This window comes from Coccomyxa subellipsoidea (genome assembly GCF_000258705.1).
Source record: "Coccomyxa subellipsoidea C-169, whole genome shotgun sequence".
NCBI lineage: Eukaryota > Viridiplantae > Chlorophyta > Trebouxiophyceae > Coccomyxaceae > Coccomyxa > Coccomyxa subellipsoidea.
In genome coordinates, this window is record NW_005178039.1 from 2,062,631 (window position 1) to 2,084,187 (window position 21,557).

General features: G+C 52.9%; 7 protein-coding genes across 7 annotated transcripts; 4 read left to right on the top strand and 3 right to left on the bottom strand.

Annotated features, from left to right (window-relative positions):
- Positions 1 to 68: 68 nt before the first annotated feature.
- Positions 69 to 2,615, top strand: COCSUDRAFT_65225 (hypothetical protein). Its single transcript, XM_005649878.1, has 6 exons — positions 69 to 406; positions 522 to 696; positions 841 to 990; positions 1,129 to 1,327; positions 1,556 to 1,827; positions 1,989 to 2,615. Exons 1-6 carry the CDS (start codon positions 340 to 342, stop codon positions 2,287 to 2,289), a joined length of 1,164 nt encoding a protein of 387 aa, XP_005649935.1. The 5' UTR covers positions 69 to 339; the 3' UTR covers positions 2,290 to 2,615.
- Positions 2,610 to 8,527, bottom strand: COCSUDRAFT_46698 (hypothetical protein). Its single transcript, XM_005649879.1, has 14 exons — positions 8,443 to 8,527; positions 7,696 to 7,779; positions 7,425 to 7,573; positions 7,250 to 7,331; positions 6,940 to 7,117; positions 6,741 to 6,814; positions 6,387 to 6,539; positions 6,034 to 6,212; positions 5,569 to 5,764; positions 5,212 to 5,334; positions 4,903 to 5,064; positions 4,499 to 4,642; positions 4,148 to 4,240; positions 2,610 to 3,980 (listed from the first exon to the last, which is right to left on the bottom strand). Exons 2-14 carry the CDS (start codon positions 7,768 to 7,770, stop codon positions 3,816 to 3,818), a joined length of 1,773 nt encoding a protein of 590 aa, XP_005649936.1. The 5' UTR covers positions 7,771 to 7,779; positions 8,443 to 8,527; the 3' UTR covers positions 2,610 to 3,815.
- Positions 8,528 to 8,778: 251 nt separating this feature from the next.
- Positions 8,779 to 11,196, top strand: COCSUDRAFT_13222 (cyclophilin-like protein; the record flags this gene model as incomplete). The annotated part of the gene is made up of 8 exons (XM_005649880.1): positions 8,779 to 8,876; positions 9,024 to 9,128; positions 9,240 to 9,328; positions 9,430 to 9,521; positions 9,719 to 9,895; positions 10,240 to 10,437; positions 10,604 to 10,777; positions 10,999 to 11,196. 8 exons carry the CDS (start codon positions 8,779 to 8,781, stop codon positions 11,194 to 11,196), a joined length of 1,131 nt encoding a protein of 376 aa, XP_005649937.1.
- A 926-nt stretch (positions 11,197 to 12,122) lies between these two features.
- COCSUDRAFT_65229 (hypothetical protein) lies at positions 12,123 to 13,713 on the bottom strand. The gene is made up of 4 exons (XM_005649881.1): positions 13,675 to 13,713; positions 13,277 to 13,350; positions 12,781 to 13,017; positions 12,123 to 12,614 (listed from the first exon to the last, which is right to left on the bottom strand). The coding sequence occupies exons 2-4, from the start codon at positions 13,347 to 13,349 to the stop codon at positions 12,586 to 12,588; spliced, it is 339 nt and encodes a 112-aa protein (XP_005649938.1). The 5' UTR covers position 13,350; positions 13,675 to 13,713; the 3' UTR covers positions 12,123 to 12,585.
- Positions 13,714 to 13,909: 196 nt separating this feature from the next.
- COCSUDRAFT_32636 (presenilin enhancer 2) lies at positions 13,910 to 14,961 on the top strand. The gene is made up of 4 exons (XM_005649882.1): positions 13,910 to 14,262; positions 14,386 to 14,487; positions 14,581 to 14,655; positions 14,764 to 14,961. The coding sequence occupies exons 1-4, from the start codon at positions 14,130 to 14,132 to the stop codon at positions 14,847 to 14,849; spliced, it is 396 nt and encodes a 131-aa protein (XP_005649939.1). The 5' UTR covers positions 13,910 to 14,129; the 3' UTR covers positions 14,850 to 14,961.
- Positions 14,962 to 15,771: 810 nt separating this feature from the next.
- On the top strand, positions 15,772 to 18,885 carry COCSUDRAFT_46701 (WD40 repeat-like protein). Its single transcript, XM_005649883.1, has 9 exons — positions 15,772 to 15,994; positions 16,081 to 16,206; positions 16,323 to 16,600; positions 16,705 to 16,848; positions 16,968 to 17,126; positions 17,262 to 17,375; positions 17,506 to 17,637; positions 17,957 to 18,214; positions 18,556 to 18,885. Exons 1-9 carry the CDS (start codon positions 15,880 to 15,882, stop codon positions 18,766 to 18,768), a joined length of 1,539 nt encoding a protein of 512 aa, XP_005649940.1. The 5' UTR covers positions 15,772 to 15,879; the 3' UTR covers positions 18,769 to 18,885.
- A 293-nt stretch (positions 18,886 to 19,178) lies between these two features.
- Positions 19,179 to 21,426, bottom strand: COCSUDRAFT_61616 (hypothetical protein; the record flags this gene model as incomplete). Its single annotated transcript, XM_005649884.1, has 7 exons — positions 19,179 to 19,247; positions 19,432 to 19,665; positions 19,855 to 19,931; positions 20,362 to 20,444; positions 20,904 to 20,973; positions 21,141 to 21,239; positions 21,360 to 21,426. The coding sequence occupies 7 exons, from the start codon at positions 21,424 to 21,426 to the stop codon at positions 19,179 to 19,181; spliced, it is 699 nt and encodes a 232-aa protein (XP_005649941.1).
- Between the last annotated feature and the right edge of the window lie 131 nt (positions 21,427 to 21,557).

Consider the following 21,557-nt stretch of genomic DNA (forward strand, 5'->3'; position numbering starts at 1 on the left):
TGATTTAAGCAGTAGATCGATGTAAATTAAAAAATATCCAATTTGAATCGCTGGCTAGAATGCACAAGAACTGATTGCGCTGCAGATCTTTCTTCGGCATGTCCATCAAGGCAGCTAAAACATGGAGATAACTTGTTAAATGAAGGAGTTGACCAGCTTTTTCAAATAATAAGTTGTTAAGCATACAATCTGAACAGCTCTCTGATCCTCCAGAGCTTCGATTCGTGGAGGGGCTTTAATTCCGGAACCTTGGAACTTTGTCAGGATCCTTGGCTGAGAGTGAGGAGCCAGGCTCTTCGTGGATCGATAGAATCTGCAGGATTGTTGTGTACGATTTTGATGACAAGAAAGATATGGATCTTAATAGCAGCGGCTGCAGTGCTTGCGACAGCGCAAGGCGAAGAAGGCGAGTCAGTCTCTATCCCTTTGCCAATAAAGAACTTGTGCTCCTGATCGCAGCTGTAAAGCCATGTTGACAAAGATAAGAACGATGATTGTGAACTCTTGCCAAATCGCTGCAGGGCTTCACTTGGGCAGTGGGGCCGTTAGGCACAGCCACGATAAGTTTCCACCGCTGTTGGACATGGCGATCCATCTAAGGGGTGACATCAGGAATAAAAGCTGTGCTCCTTGCAATCCCAGTCACCCTTTAGGTCCCCAATGCTGCGGCATGTGCGGCTTTTGGGAAAATCTCAGGTGCGCATGTTGCGCAGTAGCATGAAGCCAAGCTCTTGTTCCAGGTACAAGTTGTGCACTTTATGAGTCGATTGTAAATATTCTTTAGGGGCTTGGGTGCAACAATGACATCTCACATGCTAAACGATGACTGGCAATTGCTAGGTACAAAAATGTGGAGCGACAGCCGTGGGTGGCCCCATGCAATGTGAGGGAAGTGGGCAACCTGATGTCAGACCTCAAAAGCAGGGGCATGGATCTGGCAGCATTTGAGGCAAAGGAGCTGTTTGAGGTCATCAAGGGACGTACATTATGGTGCGCTCTCCTGCTTTTCACCCACATGCGAAGTGAAAATCTCTTGCAATTGACTGACGCGCACCTCCTCAGCATCTTTACTTTATTTTCCTACTTGCTCTGAAGCAATACAATTGACCAAATCTTTGGCTGGCGCAGGCTGATTGGGGATTCCCAGACAGAGAGATGGTATGACTCAGTTGAATGCTTCCTGGCCGAGTTCCTGGTGGAGGAGGCTCGCGCTGCACCCTTGCAGGACACATCTTCCAACCTGTGGCTGATGAACCTCGATGAGCGGCTGCAGCACCGGGGCAGCTTCTGGGCTCCACCCAAGCCTGCCATCTGCGCACACTACCAGGTACTCATCTGACCTCCTTAGCACACCTGAGCAACGAATGACAAGCCCTGTGACACCTGAGCAACTTATTTGGGCAGGCCATATCCGGGTGCCCTCACATTGACGAGCTCCTCCCCAGTCTTGGCCAGACTCCTGATATCTACTGATATCAAGGAGGCAGTGCCATGCATGGATGGATGAGGGGCCGCGGAGGTATGGTGTTCTGAATGTGCATGTGGGTGTGCGCAGGACAACACAAGGGTGTGCAACATCAGGATAAACAAGGCGGATGAGCTGGCATACCCAGCGCTGCGGGTGCTGCACGGCAAAGTGCAGAACCTGCACAGGGACATTGCCGTGGTCAACGCAGGCCTGCACTATGGCATCGGTGGCACCCAGAAGTACACCGAGGACCTGCAGTTCTTCCTGGACTTTGTTGCACAGCATCAGGATGACCTCCCGCTGCTGATATGGAAGGACACACCCCCACAGCACTTCACATTTGAGAAGGGTTACTTCTGGTGCGCTTATCATTCTCACCTCAGCCCACACACAGAGTCAACAGGAACTTGACGCAGATACTCAGGCGAATTCGAGCACCATGCCCACCACCATGCTCATGGAGTGTAGACAAGGACTCTTGGCAGAAGGACGGGACGAGTGACATGCGTGCTTCTTGCAGGTGGGCGGATGGGTCGATGAAGGGCACAACGGCAGGAGAGAGGCATGAGAGGTGCAGGCCACTGTCTGAGGAGGAGCTGGCAAGTGATGAGATCAAGGCTGGAGGCTGGTACAACTCTGTGGCCACGCCGTTGATATCCGCTGCCGGCATCCCCATATTTGATGCCTACCATGAGACGGTGCCCCTGTGGCAGTTCCACATGTGGGACAAGGACTGCACCCACTTCTGCCACCCTGGCCCCTACGAGCTCTGGACATTCCTGCTGACAGACATGCTCCGGAAGAGCGCTGTCCGGGAATAAGCAGATTATGAAACTGTAGATCTAGATAGTGTATTAATAATAGGCAGTGATACCTTTGTTGCTTGCTGCGTTTGCTTTATCAATCTTGACGCTTTTTAGATCTCCACCGTGCAGATCTCTACCGTGTCATAAATGGAAGTACAAACATCGCTTGGCGCCACATTTATGGGATTTAATACGGGGTCAGAAGGGGGAGACCGTTGCGAGGGGTTTGTGAAGTGCGCATAGATCTGAATCATGCATGTGCAGATGAGCTTATTGATGATGAGAACGAAGTCAAGCATTAGCTGAACTATAGTGCTGGCGCCTTCAAAGGGTTCAGACTGACCAATACTATTACATGCATCTGTGCCCAATATTCTGCATCAGCGCCATATATCATCATGTGAATTGCCTGGAACTGCTCCCTTTTAATACACCTGCTATGTGTTGCCATGCAGTCAGCTGCAGATTGGACAGTACAAGTCTATCTCAATAAATCACAGTCGACTGAGGGATCTTCCCCCTTGCATTCATTAATCACTTGCAAGACAGCAAGTACCCGCATTGTCATCTGCGCAGAAGAGAGTGCCAAGCTTGCAAGTCCTGGACAGAAGCCAAGAATGCATGCTCCTTGGAACCACACCCAGCCACATGACATGCAAGACCCACAAAAAAGATGCACCAGGTATTTCTGTTCCCATGAAGGCAGGCGCTTCTCTCAATTCCTCTACTGTACACCCTGCAATCATGAGCCCATCTGAGCGCTCACACAATGTACACCCCACTCCTTATCCCACAACAGACATTCAGCCGAAGCCCAGTGCACTGATCCAACATAAGTGTACTGCCAATTTTGCAATCGATATATTATGGTGCTGTTCAACAATTACTACATTTCGAGTATATCTTGATTGTATGGCATTGCAGGCGTTGCTGTGCCTTCCAAGCTGTGTTTGAGTTGGTACATCAGGACAGTCCTGCTGAGTCCACAAAAAGGGCCCACAAGTAGCGTCCAGGCTTAGGTACAAGTACTACTTGACAAGTAGAATTGTCACAACCAGAAACATCAAAGTATCGCATGGATCTTCAGCAGATGCCGAGTAATTCTTGGGGCGACAGACGCTTGTAATATCTTGCTTACTGGCAGATAACCTCCAGAACCGAGAAGGGCAATAAAATGCCAACAATTTTTGCCAGAAGGTGAATGCTAATTTCTCTGGCCATCAAGGCCTTCCCTATGTGATCCCCACAATGTACAATGGCCAAGAACAATTAACGGCTGGCTCCTTGCCCCAGAGCACAGTATCCGTGAGGACCACGCTTCCTCAACGTCCAGGAACACATTATGTCACATGATGTACAGATTCCTTCCTTTTCATATGTGGGCCGACAAAACCAGCCCATTGTCAAATGCACCGCTGGATCAGCAGTTTTCCTTCTGCTCACTCTTGGGAAAGCAGAGGCAACAAGTACACTTTACTTTTCCTATGACCTCTCATCCTTTCTTGCCAGAAGCAGCCCCTCCTGAGCTGCCTGCTGATGGCTCAGCAGTAGATAGCCTTGGTGGCGCTCAGGGCCTCAAAGGAGACGATGTTGGCCGGCTGGATGTGGCCCAGCGGCGAGAAGGATGACACAGCGCACGCGTGGCGCACTATGGGCACGCGCGAAGCCCGCGTCGCTCCCTGCAGGCTCTCCTGGAGATTGAAAACCTGCAAAGGCACAGCGACTTGCTTTACATTTATGTCACAGCTGTAAAGTTACATACGTGAGTTTGACAGGATTGAATGCATGTGCCAACCCAGGGGAAGATGTAGGGCGACAAAACACAGGTTCTTGTAGCTTCCACGCGATGCATACGCATGTGTGGTGGCCGCACCATGAGGATGAGCTGGTTCATTTCGTTGTCCTTGCGGCGCAGGGCGCGGTGCAGAGCGGCGTTCTTCACCAGCGCGCAGCCGGCCACCACAGCCTGCACAAGGACACTCAGCGTCAGCGTCGCAGCAAAAATTACATTAGCATTTGACAACACCGCTCAGCCCGCACCAAGCCTCTACATATTTGCAGGCCTGGGTTGTTTGCCCACTACCCAGATCCCTATGACAGATTGCAGGAGCACATGGCAGGATCATTCCTGATCAAGGTATGTCCATCAAAGCCACAGAGCGCTCATCAATTGTGGAGGAACATAAAGATGCCTAGAGGGAGGATGGGCGGAGGCAACGCGCACCATGATGCCGAGGCTGGCGGCCAGCGCGATCTGGGACCAGCCGATGGAGCGAGTCCGGGCACGCATGCGCGCCAGCTCCACCTGCAGCCGAGCGCGCGCCCTCTCCGCTGCCGGCAGGCACGCCATCAGCGCAGACGCCCACTCCTGCAACAGTTCCACACCCACTTAGCCGCTTGCACCAATCACACCCGCGTACAGGTCCTCTGTCGATCTTACACCACCAGCAGTTGGTGCTGCGTTTATTGTTGCAAACACTGCAAGTTCAGACGCCATATCCTTGAAAGGAAGGATGTTCGCAGACTCACGGGTTCGCGGTCGAGATAGGGGTAGCTAGAGGGACAAGCACCCGTCTACCCCCTTGTCATGTTGATGACCGTAGACATAAAGAAGGCATGTGCGCGCACCTGCAGGCAGACCCAGAAGCGCTGGATGGCGTTGGTGGAGCCGATGGACTGCAGCGTGCTCTGAGTGGCGGCCGCCAGCTTGTCCATGCCAGCTCGCAGCGCGCCCATCACGTCGCCGCGCCGGGGCTTCTTTGGGTACCCCTCCTCAAACGCAGGGACCTCCTGAAACCCAAGGCTGCCCGTCAGCGTGTGTGCATGTCTTGAATGACCCACAGAGCTTCTGGTGGAGCAGAAAATCACTTGATCATCTGCAGAGTGCCGAGTGGGTGCCAAGACAGGGCATAAAACGGAGGCAGGCTGGCGCAGTACCTTGCGGACGGCAGTGTCTGTGTCAGCCACGTCATCAACAGGTTCTGCGCGGTCCTCCCCAAACTCGGCAGCCACCGCTGCAGTTATGTCTTGAGCCGCCCTCAGGGCAGCATCGGCCGCGGCCTTAACACAACACACACATAAGAACAGATCGGCTTCTGAACTGCACTTCGCTCAGAAAAGCAGGCACCTCACAATAGGTCATGCAGTAATCATCTACAGCTCAAGACAGGCTGTGAGCATGATGCATTGAGTGCCCAGTTGGAATGCCCTCATCCATCACAGCTGCCCATGTGCAAAGCACATCTCTTTACAGGTCAACTAATCCTGATCAAGTGTCACAAGGTCAAAGCACACCTTGGCCTCGTCAGAAGCGGTGTCAGGTGCTTCGGCGGCCACTTCTGTGCCATCAGAGCTGGTCACGCTGCCCTGCAGGGATGAGGCAGAGCGCGGGGACTGCGGTGACACGGAGCCCAGAGAGGCCAGGTCCAGCGCCAGAGCGGCCACCTCTGGGAAGGAGAATGAGCCAGAGCCGCCCACCAGACTTGCACCCCTGCTCGCGCACACAGCCACGCCTCAGCAAATGTGCTTCAGCATCTCCCCTCAATCTCTTGGCAGTGCCAGAACACGCAAGCCAACCTGCTCTGCATGCCAATCACAATCTCCAAGTGCTTGTCATCGAGGATAATATCATTTGCCAAGCACATAACCTGACTTGAGGCTGTCCAAAGATTGGCAGGGAAGTTCCCTACCGGCCACTTTCAAATGCATCATGACTCACAGAGGTCTCAGCAAGGTGCATCTGTGAGGCAGGATGCGCACCCGGAGGAGGGGGCAGAGCGGGCAGAGGTGGCGCGCGAGAGGCGGCGGAAGCCGGCGTCGCTGTCGGAGAGGCTGCCCAGGCTGCCCTCCTGGCTGACTGCCACAACGTCCTGGATCGCCTCCTCGCTGTCTGCCTCCGACCGCGCCGCCCGGCTGCCCTGCCCCTTGCTTGCCACCTCCTGAGCGCCCATGCAAATATTCTTCATATCTCATGAGTAATAAAAATCCACCCCTACACCGGACATGATCAAGGCTGGCACATGCAAGGGGAGACAGAAAATTAAATTTTCACCCAACAAGAGGAAAAGTGTTTGCCACATCGTTGCTCCTTGCAACAAGACTTGGGTGCACACCTCTCCGTCGGAGGTCCACTGGCTGCTGTCCGAGTCAGATCCCTCGTCGTCGCTGTTGCCAAAATGGTAGGAGGCAGGGCTGCTGATGTGGCTGAATGAGGATGTGCCGGAGCGCAGGTGCGGGCTGTCAGGAGGGCTGGGCTCCTCCTTTGCCTGCACATGAAAGACAGAATGTTGCACGAGAGACATGACATGCACATCACACACTGTCAAGAGCCTATACTATGACTGAGATTCCTACAATCTGGTGCAAACGTATCTGTTAGGAGAGCAGACTCTTGCAAGTCCCCTTAGCACTCAGTTCATCAAACGAATAGATTCAACGACAGGTTGTCCCACGATATGCAGACATACCTCCACGGGCATGTCTTGGTGGTCTTCAGGCTCGGCCTCAGCATCTGCCTCTTTCACTGGGCTGGCATGCTCGCCTGCCAGAAGTGGGTAACACAAGTCAGAGGCAAGTTGCTACCATTTCATGGTTTCTCTGTGCTCCTCATAGTGCAGCAAAATGGCCAATATGGCTTTCATGCGTAGGAGATGCGGTGGCTCTTGCCTGTCTGCTCAATGGCATCGGAGGGTTCGGCCACATCGGCGGGATCAGCAGCGGCGTCTTGAGCTTGGGGCAGGACAACATCATCCTCCACATCTTGCATGGCCACTTTGGAGCAAGGCAACTCCTCCACAGGAGATCCTTCAGGGCCTGAACTCTCGCCGCTCAGCTCATCTGGCCCCTGTGTCCACGGAAGCTGGTGTCAGGAATGTGCCGCTACCATCGAGTACGCAGAGCACGACCTGTGGTTTGAGTAACAAGAACGAAAGAATCTGAATAGAATGAGGGATTTAAGAGGGAAAGGAGGGGTCACCTGGGGTCCCTTGTCTTCACTTGGCGCCAGCGGCGCAACCTCAATCTTGGAGTCATCCTCAAAGTGTCCTTTCGTAGATGATCTGTCCGAAAAGAACAGACATGCATTGAGTTTGGGAGCTCAACAAACCACTCCAGACAAAGATTTTCCTTGGCTATGGTGGGTCCTCCATCACCTTGGGGAGTTGGGGGCTGAGTGCCTGCTGAGCATCTCCCATTCATGGAACTCGTTGGAAGCTCTTGAAGCAGGGGTGTTCGGGTTGCCCCTGTCCTCCTCACTTTTCCTATCTTGCTCGTTGATTGGCGACTTATTCTCTGGAATTGCCTGCAGCAAGGAGCAGCAGTCATGCGCCCATCAACACTGTGGTAGCGCTCCGCCTGTCTGGGATGCAGTTGCAAGTGCCCATGCTGTAAAGATGTTTAGGGCAAATCAGGGCAGATTCTCACCGGAATAACGGCCGGACTGGATGGTGACAAGTCGACAGCCACATCCTGGCGTAGCTTCCTCAGCTCCTCGTCCATGTTGATTGCCTGCGGTTTCAAAGGACCTGTTGCAAACCCTGCTTCTCCAGGACTAAGCAAGCAGGAGGGCCTCAGCCATTTTGCACTTAGGAGGACCACCCGATCAAAGATGAGAAAGTGCTGTAATTCATGCATGCATAGGGCTTGCACTGCCCACTTGCTTGCAGGCGTGGGCCACACGCAAACGCGAGCAGCACCACATTCAGCTTGGCAAGCATGTAGGAGGAACATACAGAAATGATAGAGAACTCTTTCTGCTTCTTGGGTTCATACTTCTCAAAAATCCGGTGGCAGCACGGACTGACATCTAGACACCGTGTCACATCTCAAGTCTGATTGCGTTAAGGTTGCCAGACGTGCCTTGGTCTCACACAAAGAGTCCCCAACAATTTAAGAGATGCTAAGAGCTTGTGTATATCATACAAGGGGCTTTCGTTGCTGCATGTCTTGTTCTAAGGCCGTAATCCCATGCTTTTTGTGGCTGTGTCATGGGCCAGACAGGCCCCGCGGAATGCCTCGGCCCTGCCTGTGAGCCACCCTTTAACTTGCATGCAACTAGTTTTTCGGCATGATCATGCATGCCTAGCCTTCAGACCCTTGCTTGGACTCGAAAGCGCTCCGGTGTCATGCTTTCCCGCTACGCCTTGGGAAGGAGGTCAAGGTTGCGCGCACCTGCACTCGGCCCGCCTTGGAGATCGATGTGTCCACTTTCTGCCCGGGGTTGACAGCAGGCCGTTGCCAAACGAGCAAGATGTCTCGTTTCTTGAGCCTTCTGGTCCTGACCCAGTGGTGGGATGCACTTCTGGCTGACTCATGAGGTGACTGGACCTCTTGATGATTGGCCTCCTTGTTTTGGGAGGACTTGCATGCAAGTTGCAAATGCGCAGGAATTCTACAAAATATATCAGATTATGTTGCATAGGAGTTTTATAATGTACGGCGCACACCATCTTCTTACGAAGAGAAAATCGAGCTTATTCTAGAAACACATCAGGAGATCTGGTTCTGATGGCTGTCCTGCTGGAGACGAGTAAGGGCGACATCGTCGTTGATCTTTTCACTGAAGAATGCCCGCTGGCCTCGCGCAATTTTGTCAAGCTCTGCAAGTGAGTTGGCTGCCCTCACCGGTTCTTTTGTTGATTGCTGAAAGTCATTTTCTTATTTCGAGTGAACAGCAAGGAAAGAAATCAAATGTATGTTAAATGAGACCCTCTGAGAATTTCCTATGCATAATTTCTTGCTGCTGGCTGCAGGATCAAGTATTATAACAATGTCCTGTTCCACAACGTGCAGCAAAATTTTATTGCACAGAGCGGTGATCCCACTGGCACTGGGACCGGAGGAGACTCAGTCTATGGGTACATATCTGTTTGCTCTTGCTCACTTGCAGCTTGCATTGCATAGAACAGACATACTTTGCGTGTAAATCTGTGGCTTGCTTAGTGTGTCTAGTGCCTGGCTGGGGTCAGGATCATGTACGGGGAGCAGGCCCACTTCTTTGAGGATGAGATACGGCCACATTTGCGGCACAAGAAGAAGGGCATGGTGGCCATGGCTGGTGAGGATGTCTGCTTCGTAGCCCGGCTTGTTTGCTTCCCCCTAAGACAGCGGTGTCCAGTCCTCCAATGGACTCATCTGCGTAGTATGATGCCCATGCAGGTGCTGGCGAGGACAGGAATGCGTCTCAGTTCTACATAACGCTGGGCAAGGACTTGGATTCCTTGGACGAAAAGCACACCATCTTTGGCGAGGTGCGCACATATTGATCAGCCCGGACAGCATTTCAGGGCAGCCATCTCATGAGTTGCAGCGCTCACAGCAGCCCCGGGCAAGCTGTGAGACAACTACACTCTGCCCAGGCAACATTTTCCAGGGCAGCCTGCCTACTCATGTTCCAAGCCTTCCCTTCAGTGCCAAAAAGCGTGTAAGACGGATACACTCTGCGCAGGTGAGCGAGGGACTGGAGGTGCTGGATGCCATCAACGAGGCCATCTGCGATGCCAATGGCCGGCCCCTGCAGAACATCCGCATCCGGCACACTATCCTGCTGGACGACCCCTTCCCCGACCCCCCACAGCTGGCCGACCACATCCCTGAAGGCTCGCCTGAGCCAGTCTACGCCACGGTGCGCAAGCACGCAACTGTCCTGATTGCCCCTAGACTGAGCCAGAACGGTTCTGACATCCCTGGTTTGCATGTCATTTGATGGAGTGCACCACTTAAAAAGGTAAACTGAGGCTGTAGAGTCCAGAGGAATGCAAACGTCCTGTCAGCATGCAGCAGGAACGTCGTTTGCCTTTTACTGCATGTCAGAGAGCATAGCAGAACTCAAGCAGACACATCTGCCAGCCTGCAAGCAATTTGTGCAAGTCCAAGGCGCCTTTGCAGAAGCCCAAAGTCCCTTGGGCAAAGAGGCTGAATTCCTGGAGGCCGCGCTGCCGTGGATCGACTTAAGCTGGTGTTGCGCAGGATGACAGGCTGGAGGATGACTGGGTTCCCCAGGAGGACGGGCGGTCCATAGAGGAGATAGAGCGGGAGACCCGGCAGCGCGAGGCGGAGAACCGAGCTGTGGTTCTGGAGATGATCGGCGACCTGCCAGAGGCGGACGCCAAGCCGCCCTCCAACATGCTCTTCGTGTGCAAGCTCAACCCAGTCACCACTGAAGAGGTGCGCACAGCAAAGAGCAGCTGGCACTATCTCCAAGCACTGCCCTCTGCAGATCCACTTGTGAGCTGAACACTTCTAGCTTTGATGCGCCTCCCTGCAGCATGCTGATCAGTCATGCATGGACCTGCGGGAGGCCATGAGGAAGATGCCTGGTGTGCTGGTGCAGGACCTCGAGATCATCTTTTCGCGCTTTGGCAACATCACGTCATGTGACATCATCCGGGATTGGAAGACCGGCGACTCGCTGTGCTACGCCTTCATCGGTTTTGACTCGGACCAGGCCTGTGAAGAAGCATACTTCAAGATGAACAACTGCCTCATTGACGACCGCCGCATCAAGGTAATCGCTGGCCTTACTTGCTTGCGTATGTGGCTGGAATGTCGGACCCAACCTTAGCCCCATTGTTTCACTGACCCTTTGAATTTGAAGCACTGAGACTTCAGCGTTCTCAAATGCACTTTCAAAAGCCCATCTTCTGACGCAGCAGTAATATCTTGGACTCAGGGACCCAAATGATGCTACATCTCCGCCATTGAATTGTGCTTGATGCGTCATGGCAGGTGGACTTCTCGCAGTCAGTGCACCACCTATGGAAGCAGTTCCGGCGGCATGGCAAGGCCGGCGGCGCGGAGGAGGCGGCCGCGGCGGCAGAGCAGGGCGGCCAGGAAAAGCGGCCGGCCGCGCCCGGTCGCCTAGAGCTCAAGCCCGGCGCCGGGCAAGTCTATGCCGGTCCAGCAGGTACAGGAACCTGCCCTTAATAATATGCCGTTTCAACGCACTTTGACAAGGGATGCTAAACACTACAGTAGTAAAAAATATCCCCTGCATGTGATCAACGCGCATCCCTCTCTGCGTGTGCCACTTGAGATGCTTCCATCATCTGCGCAGTGATTTGCTGCATGAGATTTGACTGTTTCATCAAGCAGAAGGACCATTCATGATCATTATCATTACACGCTTTTCCTGCCAAAAGGCAAGGACCATGGAAGGATGATAATTGTGTAATGACTGATGCAGGCGGTGGCTCTCGTGGGCGGGGCTATGATCTGGTGCTGGATGGCGATGCCGAAGAGGCTGGCCCGCGAGGAGGCCGAGCGGAGGTCAGGGGCCACCAGAACGGCGGCGCAGACCGGGGTCCCCGCGAGGGAGGCAGGCGCGGCGGGGATGACAGGGGGAACAGAGACGGTGGGCGGGAGGGCAGAGACCGCAGTGAACACCGAGACAAACGCAGGGATGGGCTCTCCAGTAGGGACAGGGAAAGGGACAGGGAAAGAGACAGGCATAGGAATGGGGATGGGGACAGGCACAAAGGGGCGCACAGGGAGAGGCAGGAGGCAGACAGGCGGCACAGCAGCAGGGAACACGAGGAAGACAACCAGCACAAGGAGAAGAAGCACAAGAAAGACAGGCACAAGGAGAGGCACAGGGAGAGGAGCGATGATAAGGATCACAAACGCAGACGACACGACTGATGTGTTTGGCCAGCAGAGTTTCAGTTGTTTGACCCGTCCCATTGTTTCACGAACTTGGTTGAAACTTGCCCTGAGTTAACATGCAGCAAGTGCAGTGCTGTGTGACGCCTAATCGCCATATTCATGATGAATATTTACTAGGCTTTGTGTGCATGACAAATATACGAGCCTTTGTCATCTGCCAGAGTGTGCAGCAAATCAGAAATAAGCTCAGGAACAAGCACTTCATTACATCAAGAAATCTTCTCTTGGCAACTCATTATATGACACCTCCAATCCTGATGTGTTACCTTGCAATTCCATACTTCGCACAGCGCACATGCAGTACAGCCATGGCCTTATATTATTTCCTTGAAAATGAGCGTCTTGGGTACAAGACGAAATGAAATAGTTCAAATAAGCACCCTAGTGGTACCATAGAAAATACATGGGCTGCAGGCTACAGGAGACTCTCCATAATACTTAAATGGCAGCGTCACTGTGTGCACTCTCAGGAGGCTCCCACGTCCTCTGTTGGAAGATACACAATCCTAGTACTAAGAAAGATTGTACAAAATCACAGGTACAAATGTGTTTCATTCCTGATATGTGGATCAGCCGATTGCATTGCATGTGCCAGCGCCAATAGGCACTGTTTGTTGGCAGATCAGTGAGGTGAATGTATCGCAACACCCATCACTCGGTCGCCAGCATCTTGCGGCCGCCTGTCGACACAGAACATCAAAAATGAGCTGCATGCACCTTCCCTTGCAAGGGACACTCAGCCACAAATAACCTAAGGATCTTGGCGTTGGTGGGCAACATTAGTAACAAGTGGCGACCCCTTTCCGTCTCACTAAAGTCACTACATCAACCCATATGCCCACTCACCTGCCAGAGTTGCAAGGCTTCCCAGACCTCCCGAGCCGCCACCAATGTTGCTGGCCAAGTCAGTAATGCCTCCGCTGCCTCCGCTGCCACCCAGGTTCCCAGCCAGGGAGGTCACAGTGCTGATAAGGCTGCTGGCGCCATCGCTGCCACCAGCTATGGAAGAGATGTCAGGCAGGCCGCCACCTCCCAGGTTGGCCAGGTTGCCCAAGTCAATCTGTGCCAGCTTCCGCTCATGGCCTGTGCAAAGCATGTAACTCCACATAGATGCCACGAAAACGAATACGCACAAATGCTACAGCCTTTGCTGAATTCATAGTAGAGGCCAAGTAGGTCTTCAATACATGGGTGCTGCTGCAGAAGTTGAAGCAGTTCAGGTGGATGGACGAGCTCGGCTCGAACTCCAAGCGTTTATGCGGCAACAAACATCACGAGTGGTGGTAAGCACAAGATCGACATCGATGCGATCACGCTTCGTCCGGCGGAGGCAGACACATACCTTCGGCAGAGGCATCAGGAACGACAGCAGCCAGGACGAGCGCGAAGGCGAGGAGCACGTAGAGGGACCTCATCCTGCAATAAACAGGCAGAGAGAATTAAGGGCAGGCCCCCAATTAAATGGGGTACGACGTCCCTGTTGGCCTCAATAGTGAGGGCTGCATCGCCCGACTAATCAGATATCTAGGCTCACTGGAAGCCCATACACGTTTGATGAGCCTTAAACACAGGCGAACCAAAGGGGCGAGGAATGTGAACCAGGAATAAATTTGATCGAATATTCACACACGTAGGTGATCACTAGGCTTGTTGCGATACTAGCCCTGGCTGCCTGAACAGCAGATAGTCCGCAAAGCTCGCGATCTTGTCCAGTGTGAGACAAAGGATGCACCCACGCACCTTGCTGATAGTTGGGCACGAGGCGGCTGAAGATTTGTGGGGAAAGGGCTGAGCGAGCGCGATGGTGAGGACTTCCAGTCCGACTTCCAGGTGTCCGCTTCGAGCAGGACGGCGTGCGCACTGCGGCAGGTAACGCCCCTTCTGCCCAAGAACTGCCCGCATCACGACATGTGTCATGCCATGATGGACATGTTGGTGCCAGCACATTGACTTGAACATGACAACCTTGGGCCTCAAATTCAAATTGAAAAATTCTGCGATTTCTGCCCCTAAAGCACGCTAGTGACGTGCCACTGACTGAGAGTGGGTGGGGTGCATCAACCAATCTATTTTTGCACAAGAGTAACAATTTCAGGCGAAGGAACATGCAAGCGGGTCATTCAACCAATTAATCATTGTGAAACTAAGGTATTTCGAAGGACAGCTAGTTCTTGGGGAGCCTGATCGCTTTGGCGATGGACGAGGAGAGGCAGGGCAGTCAAGGAGCTAGTCGAATGGATCCGTCTTCAAGCACTTCTTCACAATATGTGGAGACAGTTGATGGTGATCCCTTGGAGTCGCCAGCAGCTCGCAGCCTATGCAGACGATATAAGTGCCCTAACCCTTGTCCTAGTCCCTTTCCTTGTGCTAGAAAGTCCTGTCCAAATGACTCAACTGCTCACACCACGAGTGCTAAATTTAATCTTGAAGTGCATTTGTTTGTATCAGCACTGTTCCTTGGAGGCTTTGCGCTGCTTCCTTGGCTGTGGTTTGCCAACGCATGGCTGTTCTGGCCCCATCTTCAGCGGCAAGGGGACCCGGTTGTCAGAAAATGTACGACCGGGGGCCTCCACACACTAACTGTCTCAGGAGTAGCAGTGTTCAGTGCTGATCGTGTCTAACGCCGTGCTACGCTTCCGTGTGCAGACACACAGGGATCAGCTGTCGGATTTCTCATTGCTTCAGCGATCCTGTTGCCTTGGACGCTGACTTTCAGCATAGGTGCGCTCTGGATGATGCACGCCTGTGCTCAATCCTTTGCTCCTGAGTTTGCAAGTCCGAGCTGCCCATGTTATTCCACTGCTGATGCTTCACTGAATACTCTTGCAGGTGGACCGAGTGTTGTAGGGCAGGATGTGTTCCAAAGGTGGAACGTAGCAGGGCTGGATCTGCAATCATGGGGGATAGGCTTTTGAGTTTGAACTGCGCTCATGAAACAGGCATTGGCAGCTTGCCTGCTCGATATTAAACTGACGGGTTTTCAAAGCCTGACATGTCGATTCAGCACTTGTTTAAGAATTGTGTCTGTGCTCTTAGACACCTTCAACAGGTTTGTCGTGATGCGCGCTGGGCAGCTGTGGCTAAAGATGGTCCAGATAAGCTCCCAGGAACCACCTCCCCGGACGTGCACACTGACTGTGGAATGCTGCTGCAGATAACTGCCAGTCAGTGCCAGTGAACTCACAGGACATGCATGAGGACATTCGATTAATGATAGGAGTCATCATGATGCTGATAATTATTATGATGTACCTCAAATAAAGTTGATTAGCTTAGTGAAGAAGACATTCTTTCTAATCATCACTGATGTAAGCGCAGCTCTGAAAGTCTGAGATCGGTTGCTTTGTCCGACGCCTTTCCACTGGCCAGGGATTTTCGAGCTACACCATTAATGATTGGGATCGTGCATATGCTGCAGCTGCTTATGCCCAACAGGCTGTTGTGTCATTAGCGCTGCCTGTCTACTGATTTCAGCCGTCACAGCAATATGCGTGCAGACACTGGGGTAAGGACCAGGTTCAAGTTCGATTGAAGTTTCAAGAGTTCTAGAAAAATCCTTGCTGGTCCAAGGGCCCCGGGGCGCGGTCGGGCCAGCAGACTAGTCATTGCAGCAGTCATTGGATCACGGTGGAGATTGCCAGCATCCAAACACATGTCGAGCATGTTCCTATCCCACATCCAGCCTACCAAACTCCTTGCCTCCCAAGGTGCCACTCAGATTCCATGGGCATGCAGGAGATAAGCATGGACACCACGTGACACCATCACCGAAAATTGCTGCGCTGGCACAAGACGGCATCTTAAACTTGAAGTTTAGTGGCATCCTTCACCCTGTGCTGTGTTCAAAATAATATAGGCGTTATTCAAGGGCTATTGAGGCAAAAGTACAAGCCGGGCACGAAATTTGGTGGCGCCAACCAATTTCAGATCTCTCAACTTGAGAGGATGATCTCGGCCTTGTGTTGGATTGCTCGAGAAGCTGCGAAGGATGTTCCAGTTCTAAGTGAGCCGACGGAAGAAGAATTAAAGGAATTGAAAGAGGCAGCTCTGGCCGGAGCAGGTGTGCACTTGGCTGGGGTGGGCGCTTTACTAGACCTTGGGAATCATTATGACTTGTCGATCATAAATGTTTTGCCATTTATCTAGGAGATGAGGACGATGATGAGATCGATGCCGACGAGGAGGACACGTCTGACGATGAGGATATGGACGAGGCAGCGCAGGTTGAGAAAGCTAAAGCAATGGCAGAAATGCTCAGGCCCTCTGGAGGAGGTGTGTCCGATGTTGCAACAGATACAGGATGCTGTCACTTCATGCGGGTGTCACATGATGTCTCCGTCGCAATGACTTAGGGGAGAGCTTCTGAATGGGCCGTCTGCTCCATGCAGGCAATGAGGATGCCAAAGCAAGCACTTCTGCAGGGCTCGGCAACATTGATGCTGCTATGGCAGAGCTAGACATGGAGCATTATGATGATGAGGAAGGAGATGTGCCCGGTCTGTTTGGGACGGGCAAGCATCCTGGCATGGCGTACCACAGCAGGGCTGAGGATGATCCCTACCTGGCAAAGGACATTTCTGATAGCGATGACGAGGAACTCACCCTAAAAAAGACAGACTTCCTCATTCTGGCTGCCAGGAATGAGGATGATGTCAGCCACCTGGAGGTGTGTGAGACCAGAAGTTCTCTATCGGCATATCTGCTGACAACAGAGAAGAGCAAGAAAGTTGGACACTGAAATTGTGAAGCGGAGCATGCTGTGCTGAGCAGGTCTGGGTGTATGAAGACATGGACGAGACAGGAGAATCGAATCTCTATGTGCACCATGACATCATCCTGCCAGCGTTCCCTCTCTCTTTGGCGTGGATGGACTGCAATCTTGCAGACACAACTGCAACTGCCAATCTTGCAGCGGTGAGCCTCTCTTGCATGTCTGTTTGCCCCAGATCCTAGCGGAACACATCAGATTTAATTTACTGTACAGGTGCTAAATGGCTGCATGTATTGCATGCTGATGCTACTTTCTTGTGCAGGTGGGAAGCATCAGTCCAGCAATTGAGATCTGGGACTTGGATGTCTTGGATGCAGTGGAGCCGCTGGTAACTCTTGGTGGGGAGGCGCCAGCTGCCAGCACAGCAGATGGATCAGCCTCTGAGGGCGCAGCCATAAAGAAGAAGAAGAAGAAGTCCAAGGTACTAAACATACACGAGGCAATGAAGCGCCCTGGATCTCACACCAGCGCAAGCCTTGGGGATGAGAAAACACTGATTTGAGGTTCACAAGAAACATATGAAGCTGTGCTTCAAGCTGTGCTGTGCTTGGTGCAGAAGAAGGGGCTGAGTGTGAAGGAGGGGAGCCACGAGGATGCGGTGTTGGGCCTCTCCTGGAACAGGGACTTCAGAAATGTCCTGGCCAGCGCAAGCGCAGATAAGACTGTCAAGGTGTGGCCAAGGAGTGTCCTTAGACAACTCTTCCTCGCACCAGCCAGCTGTGCTCCTGTTCACCATCCCCTGGCTGTGTTTAAATTTGTAAATCAATTTGTATCTGAACAAGGGGCTTGGTGGATTGCAGGTGTGGGATGTGGCGAGCCAGCAGTGCCAGCACACACTGACTCACCACAAGGGCAAGGTGCAGGCAGTGGCATGGAACCCCGCTGAGGCCCCCGTCCTGCTGTCTGGCGCCTTTGACAAGGTTGCTGCGCTGGTGATTCTCCTTCAAATCCCTTGCTGCTGCACTGTTTGCTATCACAACCCTCTGGCATCACCGTCTATCACTGTCTTTCACTGATCTCCCCACATTCACTGTCAGTGCATGCACAGCACACAGCAAAGAGAACAATGTAGGGCGTTGTTGCACAGCATTCAGGCCCATGCGGCTGCACAGAATCATTGGATAGATTGCCAAAGCACCGCGCGGGGCATGATGAGTGCAACCTTTGAGACAAGGAGGTGGCAAAAGAAGATGTGACAACAACCGGGGGTTTTTCCTTTTCCTGTAAATGGAGTCTTGCTACTGCCTGCAGGCGGACGTGCGCGTGCCGGATGGGCAGCCGCTGACGTGGAAGGTGAGCGCTGACGTGGAGGCGCTGACGTGGTCGCCGCACGCGCCCACCACCTTCCTGGTGTCCTCGGAGGACGGCCTGGTGTCGGCGTACGATGCGCGCGGGGGGGCCGGCTCGGAGCCGCTGTTCCGGCTGGCCGCGCACGACGCCGCCACCTGCGCACTGTCCTTCAACCCGGCCGCGCCCAACCTGCTCGCCACCGCCTCCACCGACAACATGGTGCGCCGGCGTGCGCTTGCGACGCCATGCATACTCTTGGATGTTATTTTGTAGTCCATGTTGCATACCTGAGGTGTGTGCGATGCGGCAGCAGTGCCCATGCTGAGAGGGCGAGGACCCTGGTTGTATGGGCTGGATGCCCCTTCCCATCCCGTTTCTGGCGAGGCGTGCCCCTTATGTGGGGCAGGCTGCTAGGCATCACACAGTGATGCTGGGCAGATGCAGTGTGCAGCGCAGGCTTGTAAGGGCTAATATTCTAGGCCCGTGTACCCAAGCGGCTACGCGCAGAAGCAGGGTGAATACAGGACTGGTGTGTGAGGAAATTGGGTGGATGTGCGCAGGTGAAGCTGTGGGACGTGGCGGACAACAAGCCGTCGCTGGTGGCAGCGCAGGACCTGAAGGTGGGTGCCTGCTTCACAGCCGCCTTCTGCAGGGAGGCGCCCTGGCTGCTGGCTGCTGCTGGAGCTGCAGGGACGGTGGCGGTGTGGGATGTGCTTACTAATGCCGCGGTCAGCAACCGCTACAACAAGCATCTCAGAAGGCAGACAGCTTGACACCAGGCACTGGGCATGGCAAAGATAGGATTTGTGTGGATTGTTGTACTCCTGAAAGCGTTCTCTCGAGCAACGCAGTGTGTACAGGCAAGCAATAATTTAATGTGCTTGTATTGATCGCTGTCCAGATTTCGCAAAGGGCCTTTCCACACAACATGGGAATAAGAAGAGCAGACTGGATAGCTAGAGCAACACTCAAGATATCCTCAATCATTTTGTCACATGCAATGAAGCTGCGGCAGTAATACATTGTCAGAAGCATCATCAATAAAAATCGCACTTATTGGCGAATATCCCACTATCTATTCCTGCCTAAAAGCTCCTCTACCGTTCTCTTCATGTTGTCCGCTACAAGGTAAGCATTTGATTGCATCTTCACCAAAATCTTCTTGGCGCTCTGCTGGAACTTGTCAGGGAATGTACCCCAGTCCACTGCGCCACCCACTCCGCTTGCTCCAGGAAAGTATTGCGGTTGGCTCCTGCAATAAACACCACACATCCACATTGGATCTTTGTATTGAGCTCAGTTCACCTCTGTCAGGCTGATCAAAGCTACAATGCCACAAGAGTAGCATGGCTACGAGGAAGCTGTGCAAACAGGCATGGCTGCCTTCAGACTACTGCATTGACTTCAGTGCAGCATAGGGCAAAGTGATAGGTGACAGGCTCATACTTCTGAGGAGGCCCTGGCCGCTGCGGTTCCCTGGGTGGCTCAGATGTGCTGGGTATGGTGGCACTTGTTGCCAAGACGACAGGGGTCTGCTGCAGCTGCGTTGCTGATATGATCTCAAGCCCTTCGCAGTGGGGCAGCTCCACTGGGTCTGTGGGATTGCTCGCCTGTTTGCTGTTCTGCTTCATCCGCTCTCCATCCCAGATGCCCATTCCCACGCAGAAGTACTGCAACCAGATCAAGCACCTGCACTCAGTTACTGCGCATCCCGGCTGCCCAGGCAGTGATAGCAGACAATGCAGCGCTGACATCACCAAATCAGCCCAAGACCCGCCGAACACTGACCATTGATTGACCTACTTATTAGCCCTTGAGGAAACGTTCACACAAACTTAGGCAACACTGTGAGGGCCTACCTTGAAGTCTCCTGCAGGAACAGCATCTGGCTGCCCCAATTCATCCATGTGTGGTACAGCACTCTTCCTCCTCAGCCCTGCGCAGACCTACATTACACGCCCACCATATACACAAGTCAGTATCAGGATCGATCTACGAGCTCGCTGCACAATTCAGCACCTCTGAGAGTCTCATCAAAATATTGGGACTCTTACTGGAGTTCTGGCTCGTTCGTGAAGCGCCTGGCTGAAATACAGAACGCCCAAGCAACACTCCGGGTTGCTTTCAGCAGGATTCTTGGTCGGTGTTAGAGTTGTTGCTGCATCGCTGCTCCCGTCTGACATGTCGATGATTGAAACGCAATCCTTTCTCTTTCCAAGTGCGAACAATTCTTATGTCAACAGCAATTGAAATGATATTTAGGAGATCAGAAACTGTGTAGCCGTGCTTCACGTGGGTGATCTGGCACTCCTGTTGCCACATGGCAATGGCCCCCTCAAATCTGTCCCACCCATGATGGAGGATACCTCCCTGTGGTGCATTCAGTTGCCTGTTCTCGCGCTCCTGCTGAATCAGCCTGTGCAGAAACTCGTCGGACTGGTGGCGACGCCTGCACGGCTGTGATGCATACCGTATGCAGCATCACAGATTGCCATATTCATGCGGCAGCAGCAGCAGCCCCACTGATCAGTGATGGTGCAAAGGGAGGAGCAACACGAGCACATCTCAAATGCACCAAGTCTGGAGGTATGATCACACCTACTAAGATGCCTTTGTATCACAGTATAGCCAGGCATACAGTCGTCACAGTCGAGGACTGAAGGCTTCTCAGGACTATCATCTCGTGATGATCACGACGCCAGCGAATTGTTTACAACCGATCATGCCTCAACTTGAGCAAGCAAATAAAATCGTCCAAGTTGCCACGGTCTACAGTACCAAAAAAAAGGTTTGTTTCCCATGCTTCCAGATTCCTGCCTTGCCCAGGAAGTATTTTGCATGCTTCCTTGTATGACCGGCAAATGCAGCAAGTGCACTTAGATGCTGCCACAGCGGCATGACATTCTACAAGCTCGCACTCACTCCGGCATCACTGAAGATCTTCTTCAGCTCCCCTGATCTGTACTTGCTGTGTGTGTCTGCATGGCAGGAAGAGCATGTCACGGTTGTGCATCAGTATTATCAAACTTCTGCATCAAAAGCTAATAGCACGCACAAGGAGCCTTGAAACAGCACAACGGCAATCCACCAGGCATCAGCGGTCCACCAATGGCAAGGGAGGAGAGCAAGTGAAAGAGGCGCTCACCATCAGCACCTCCGATGTACGTACCCCCCACAAAGACTTGGGGGACTGTTCTGCTGCCCGACACATCATACAGGGCATCCTGCACATCCTGCCCATCCGCTGCAATCAGGGGAAAGCACACCCATCAGCCACATCATGATGTCTCTGATCATTGCTTTTCTTATCTGCCTCATGGAAGGCGTTGTCTTTGGCTGCATTTAACATGCTGCAAATGCTTACCCATCTCGTCTAGCTCAAAGAATTTGGCATCCACGTTCAGCTCCTTGAAAAGTCCTCTCACCTGCATCACAGTTGCGCAGTGAGGCTCACGGATATAATTGATCAAGATACAGGGTGTGATGGCTAGCAAACACCTGAAAACCAGAAAGGCTGGGGCCCACCCTTGCGCAGTAAGGGCAGTACGTCCTGCACACATCA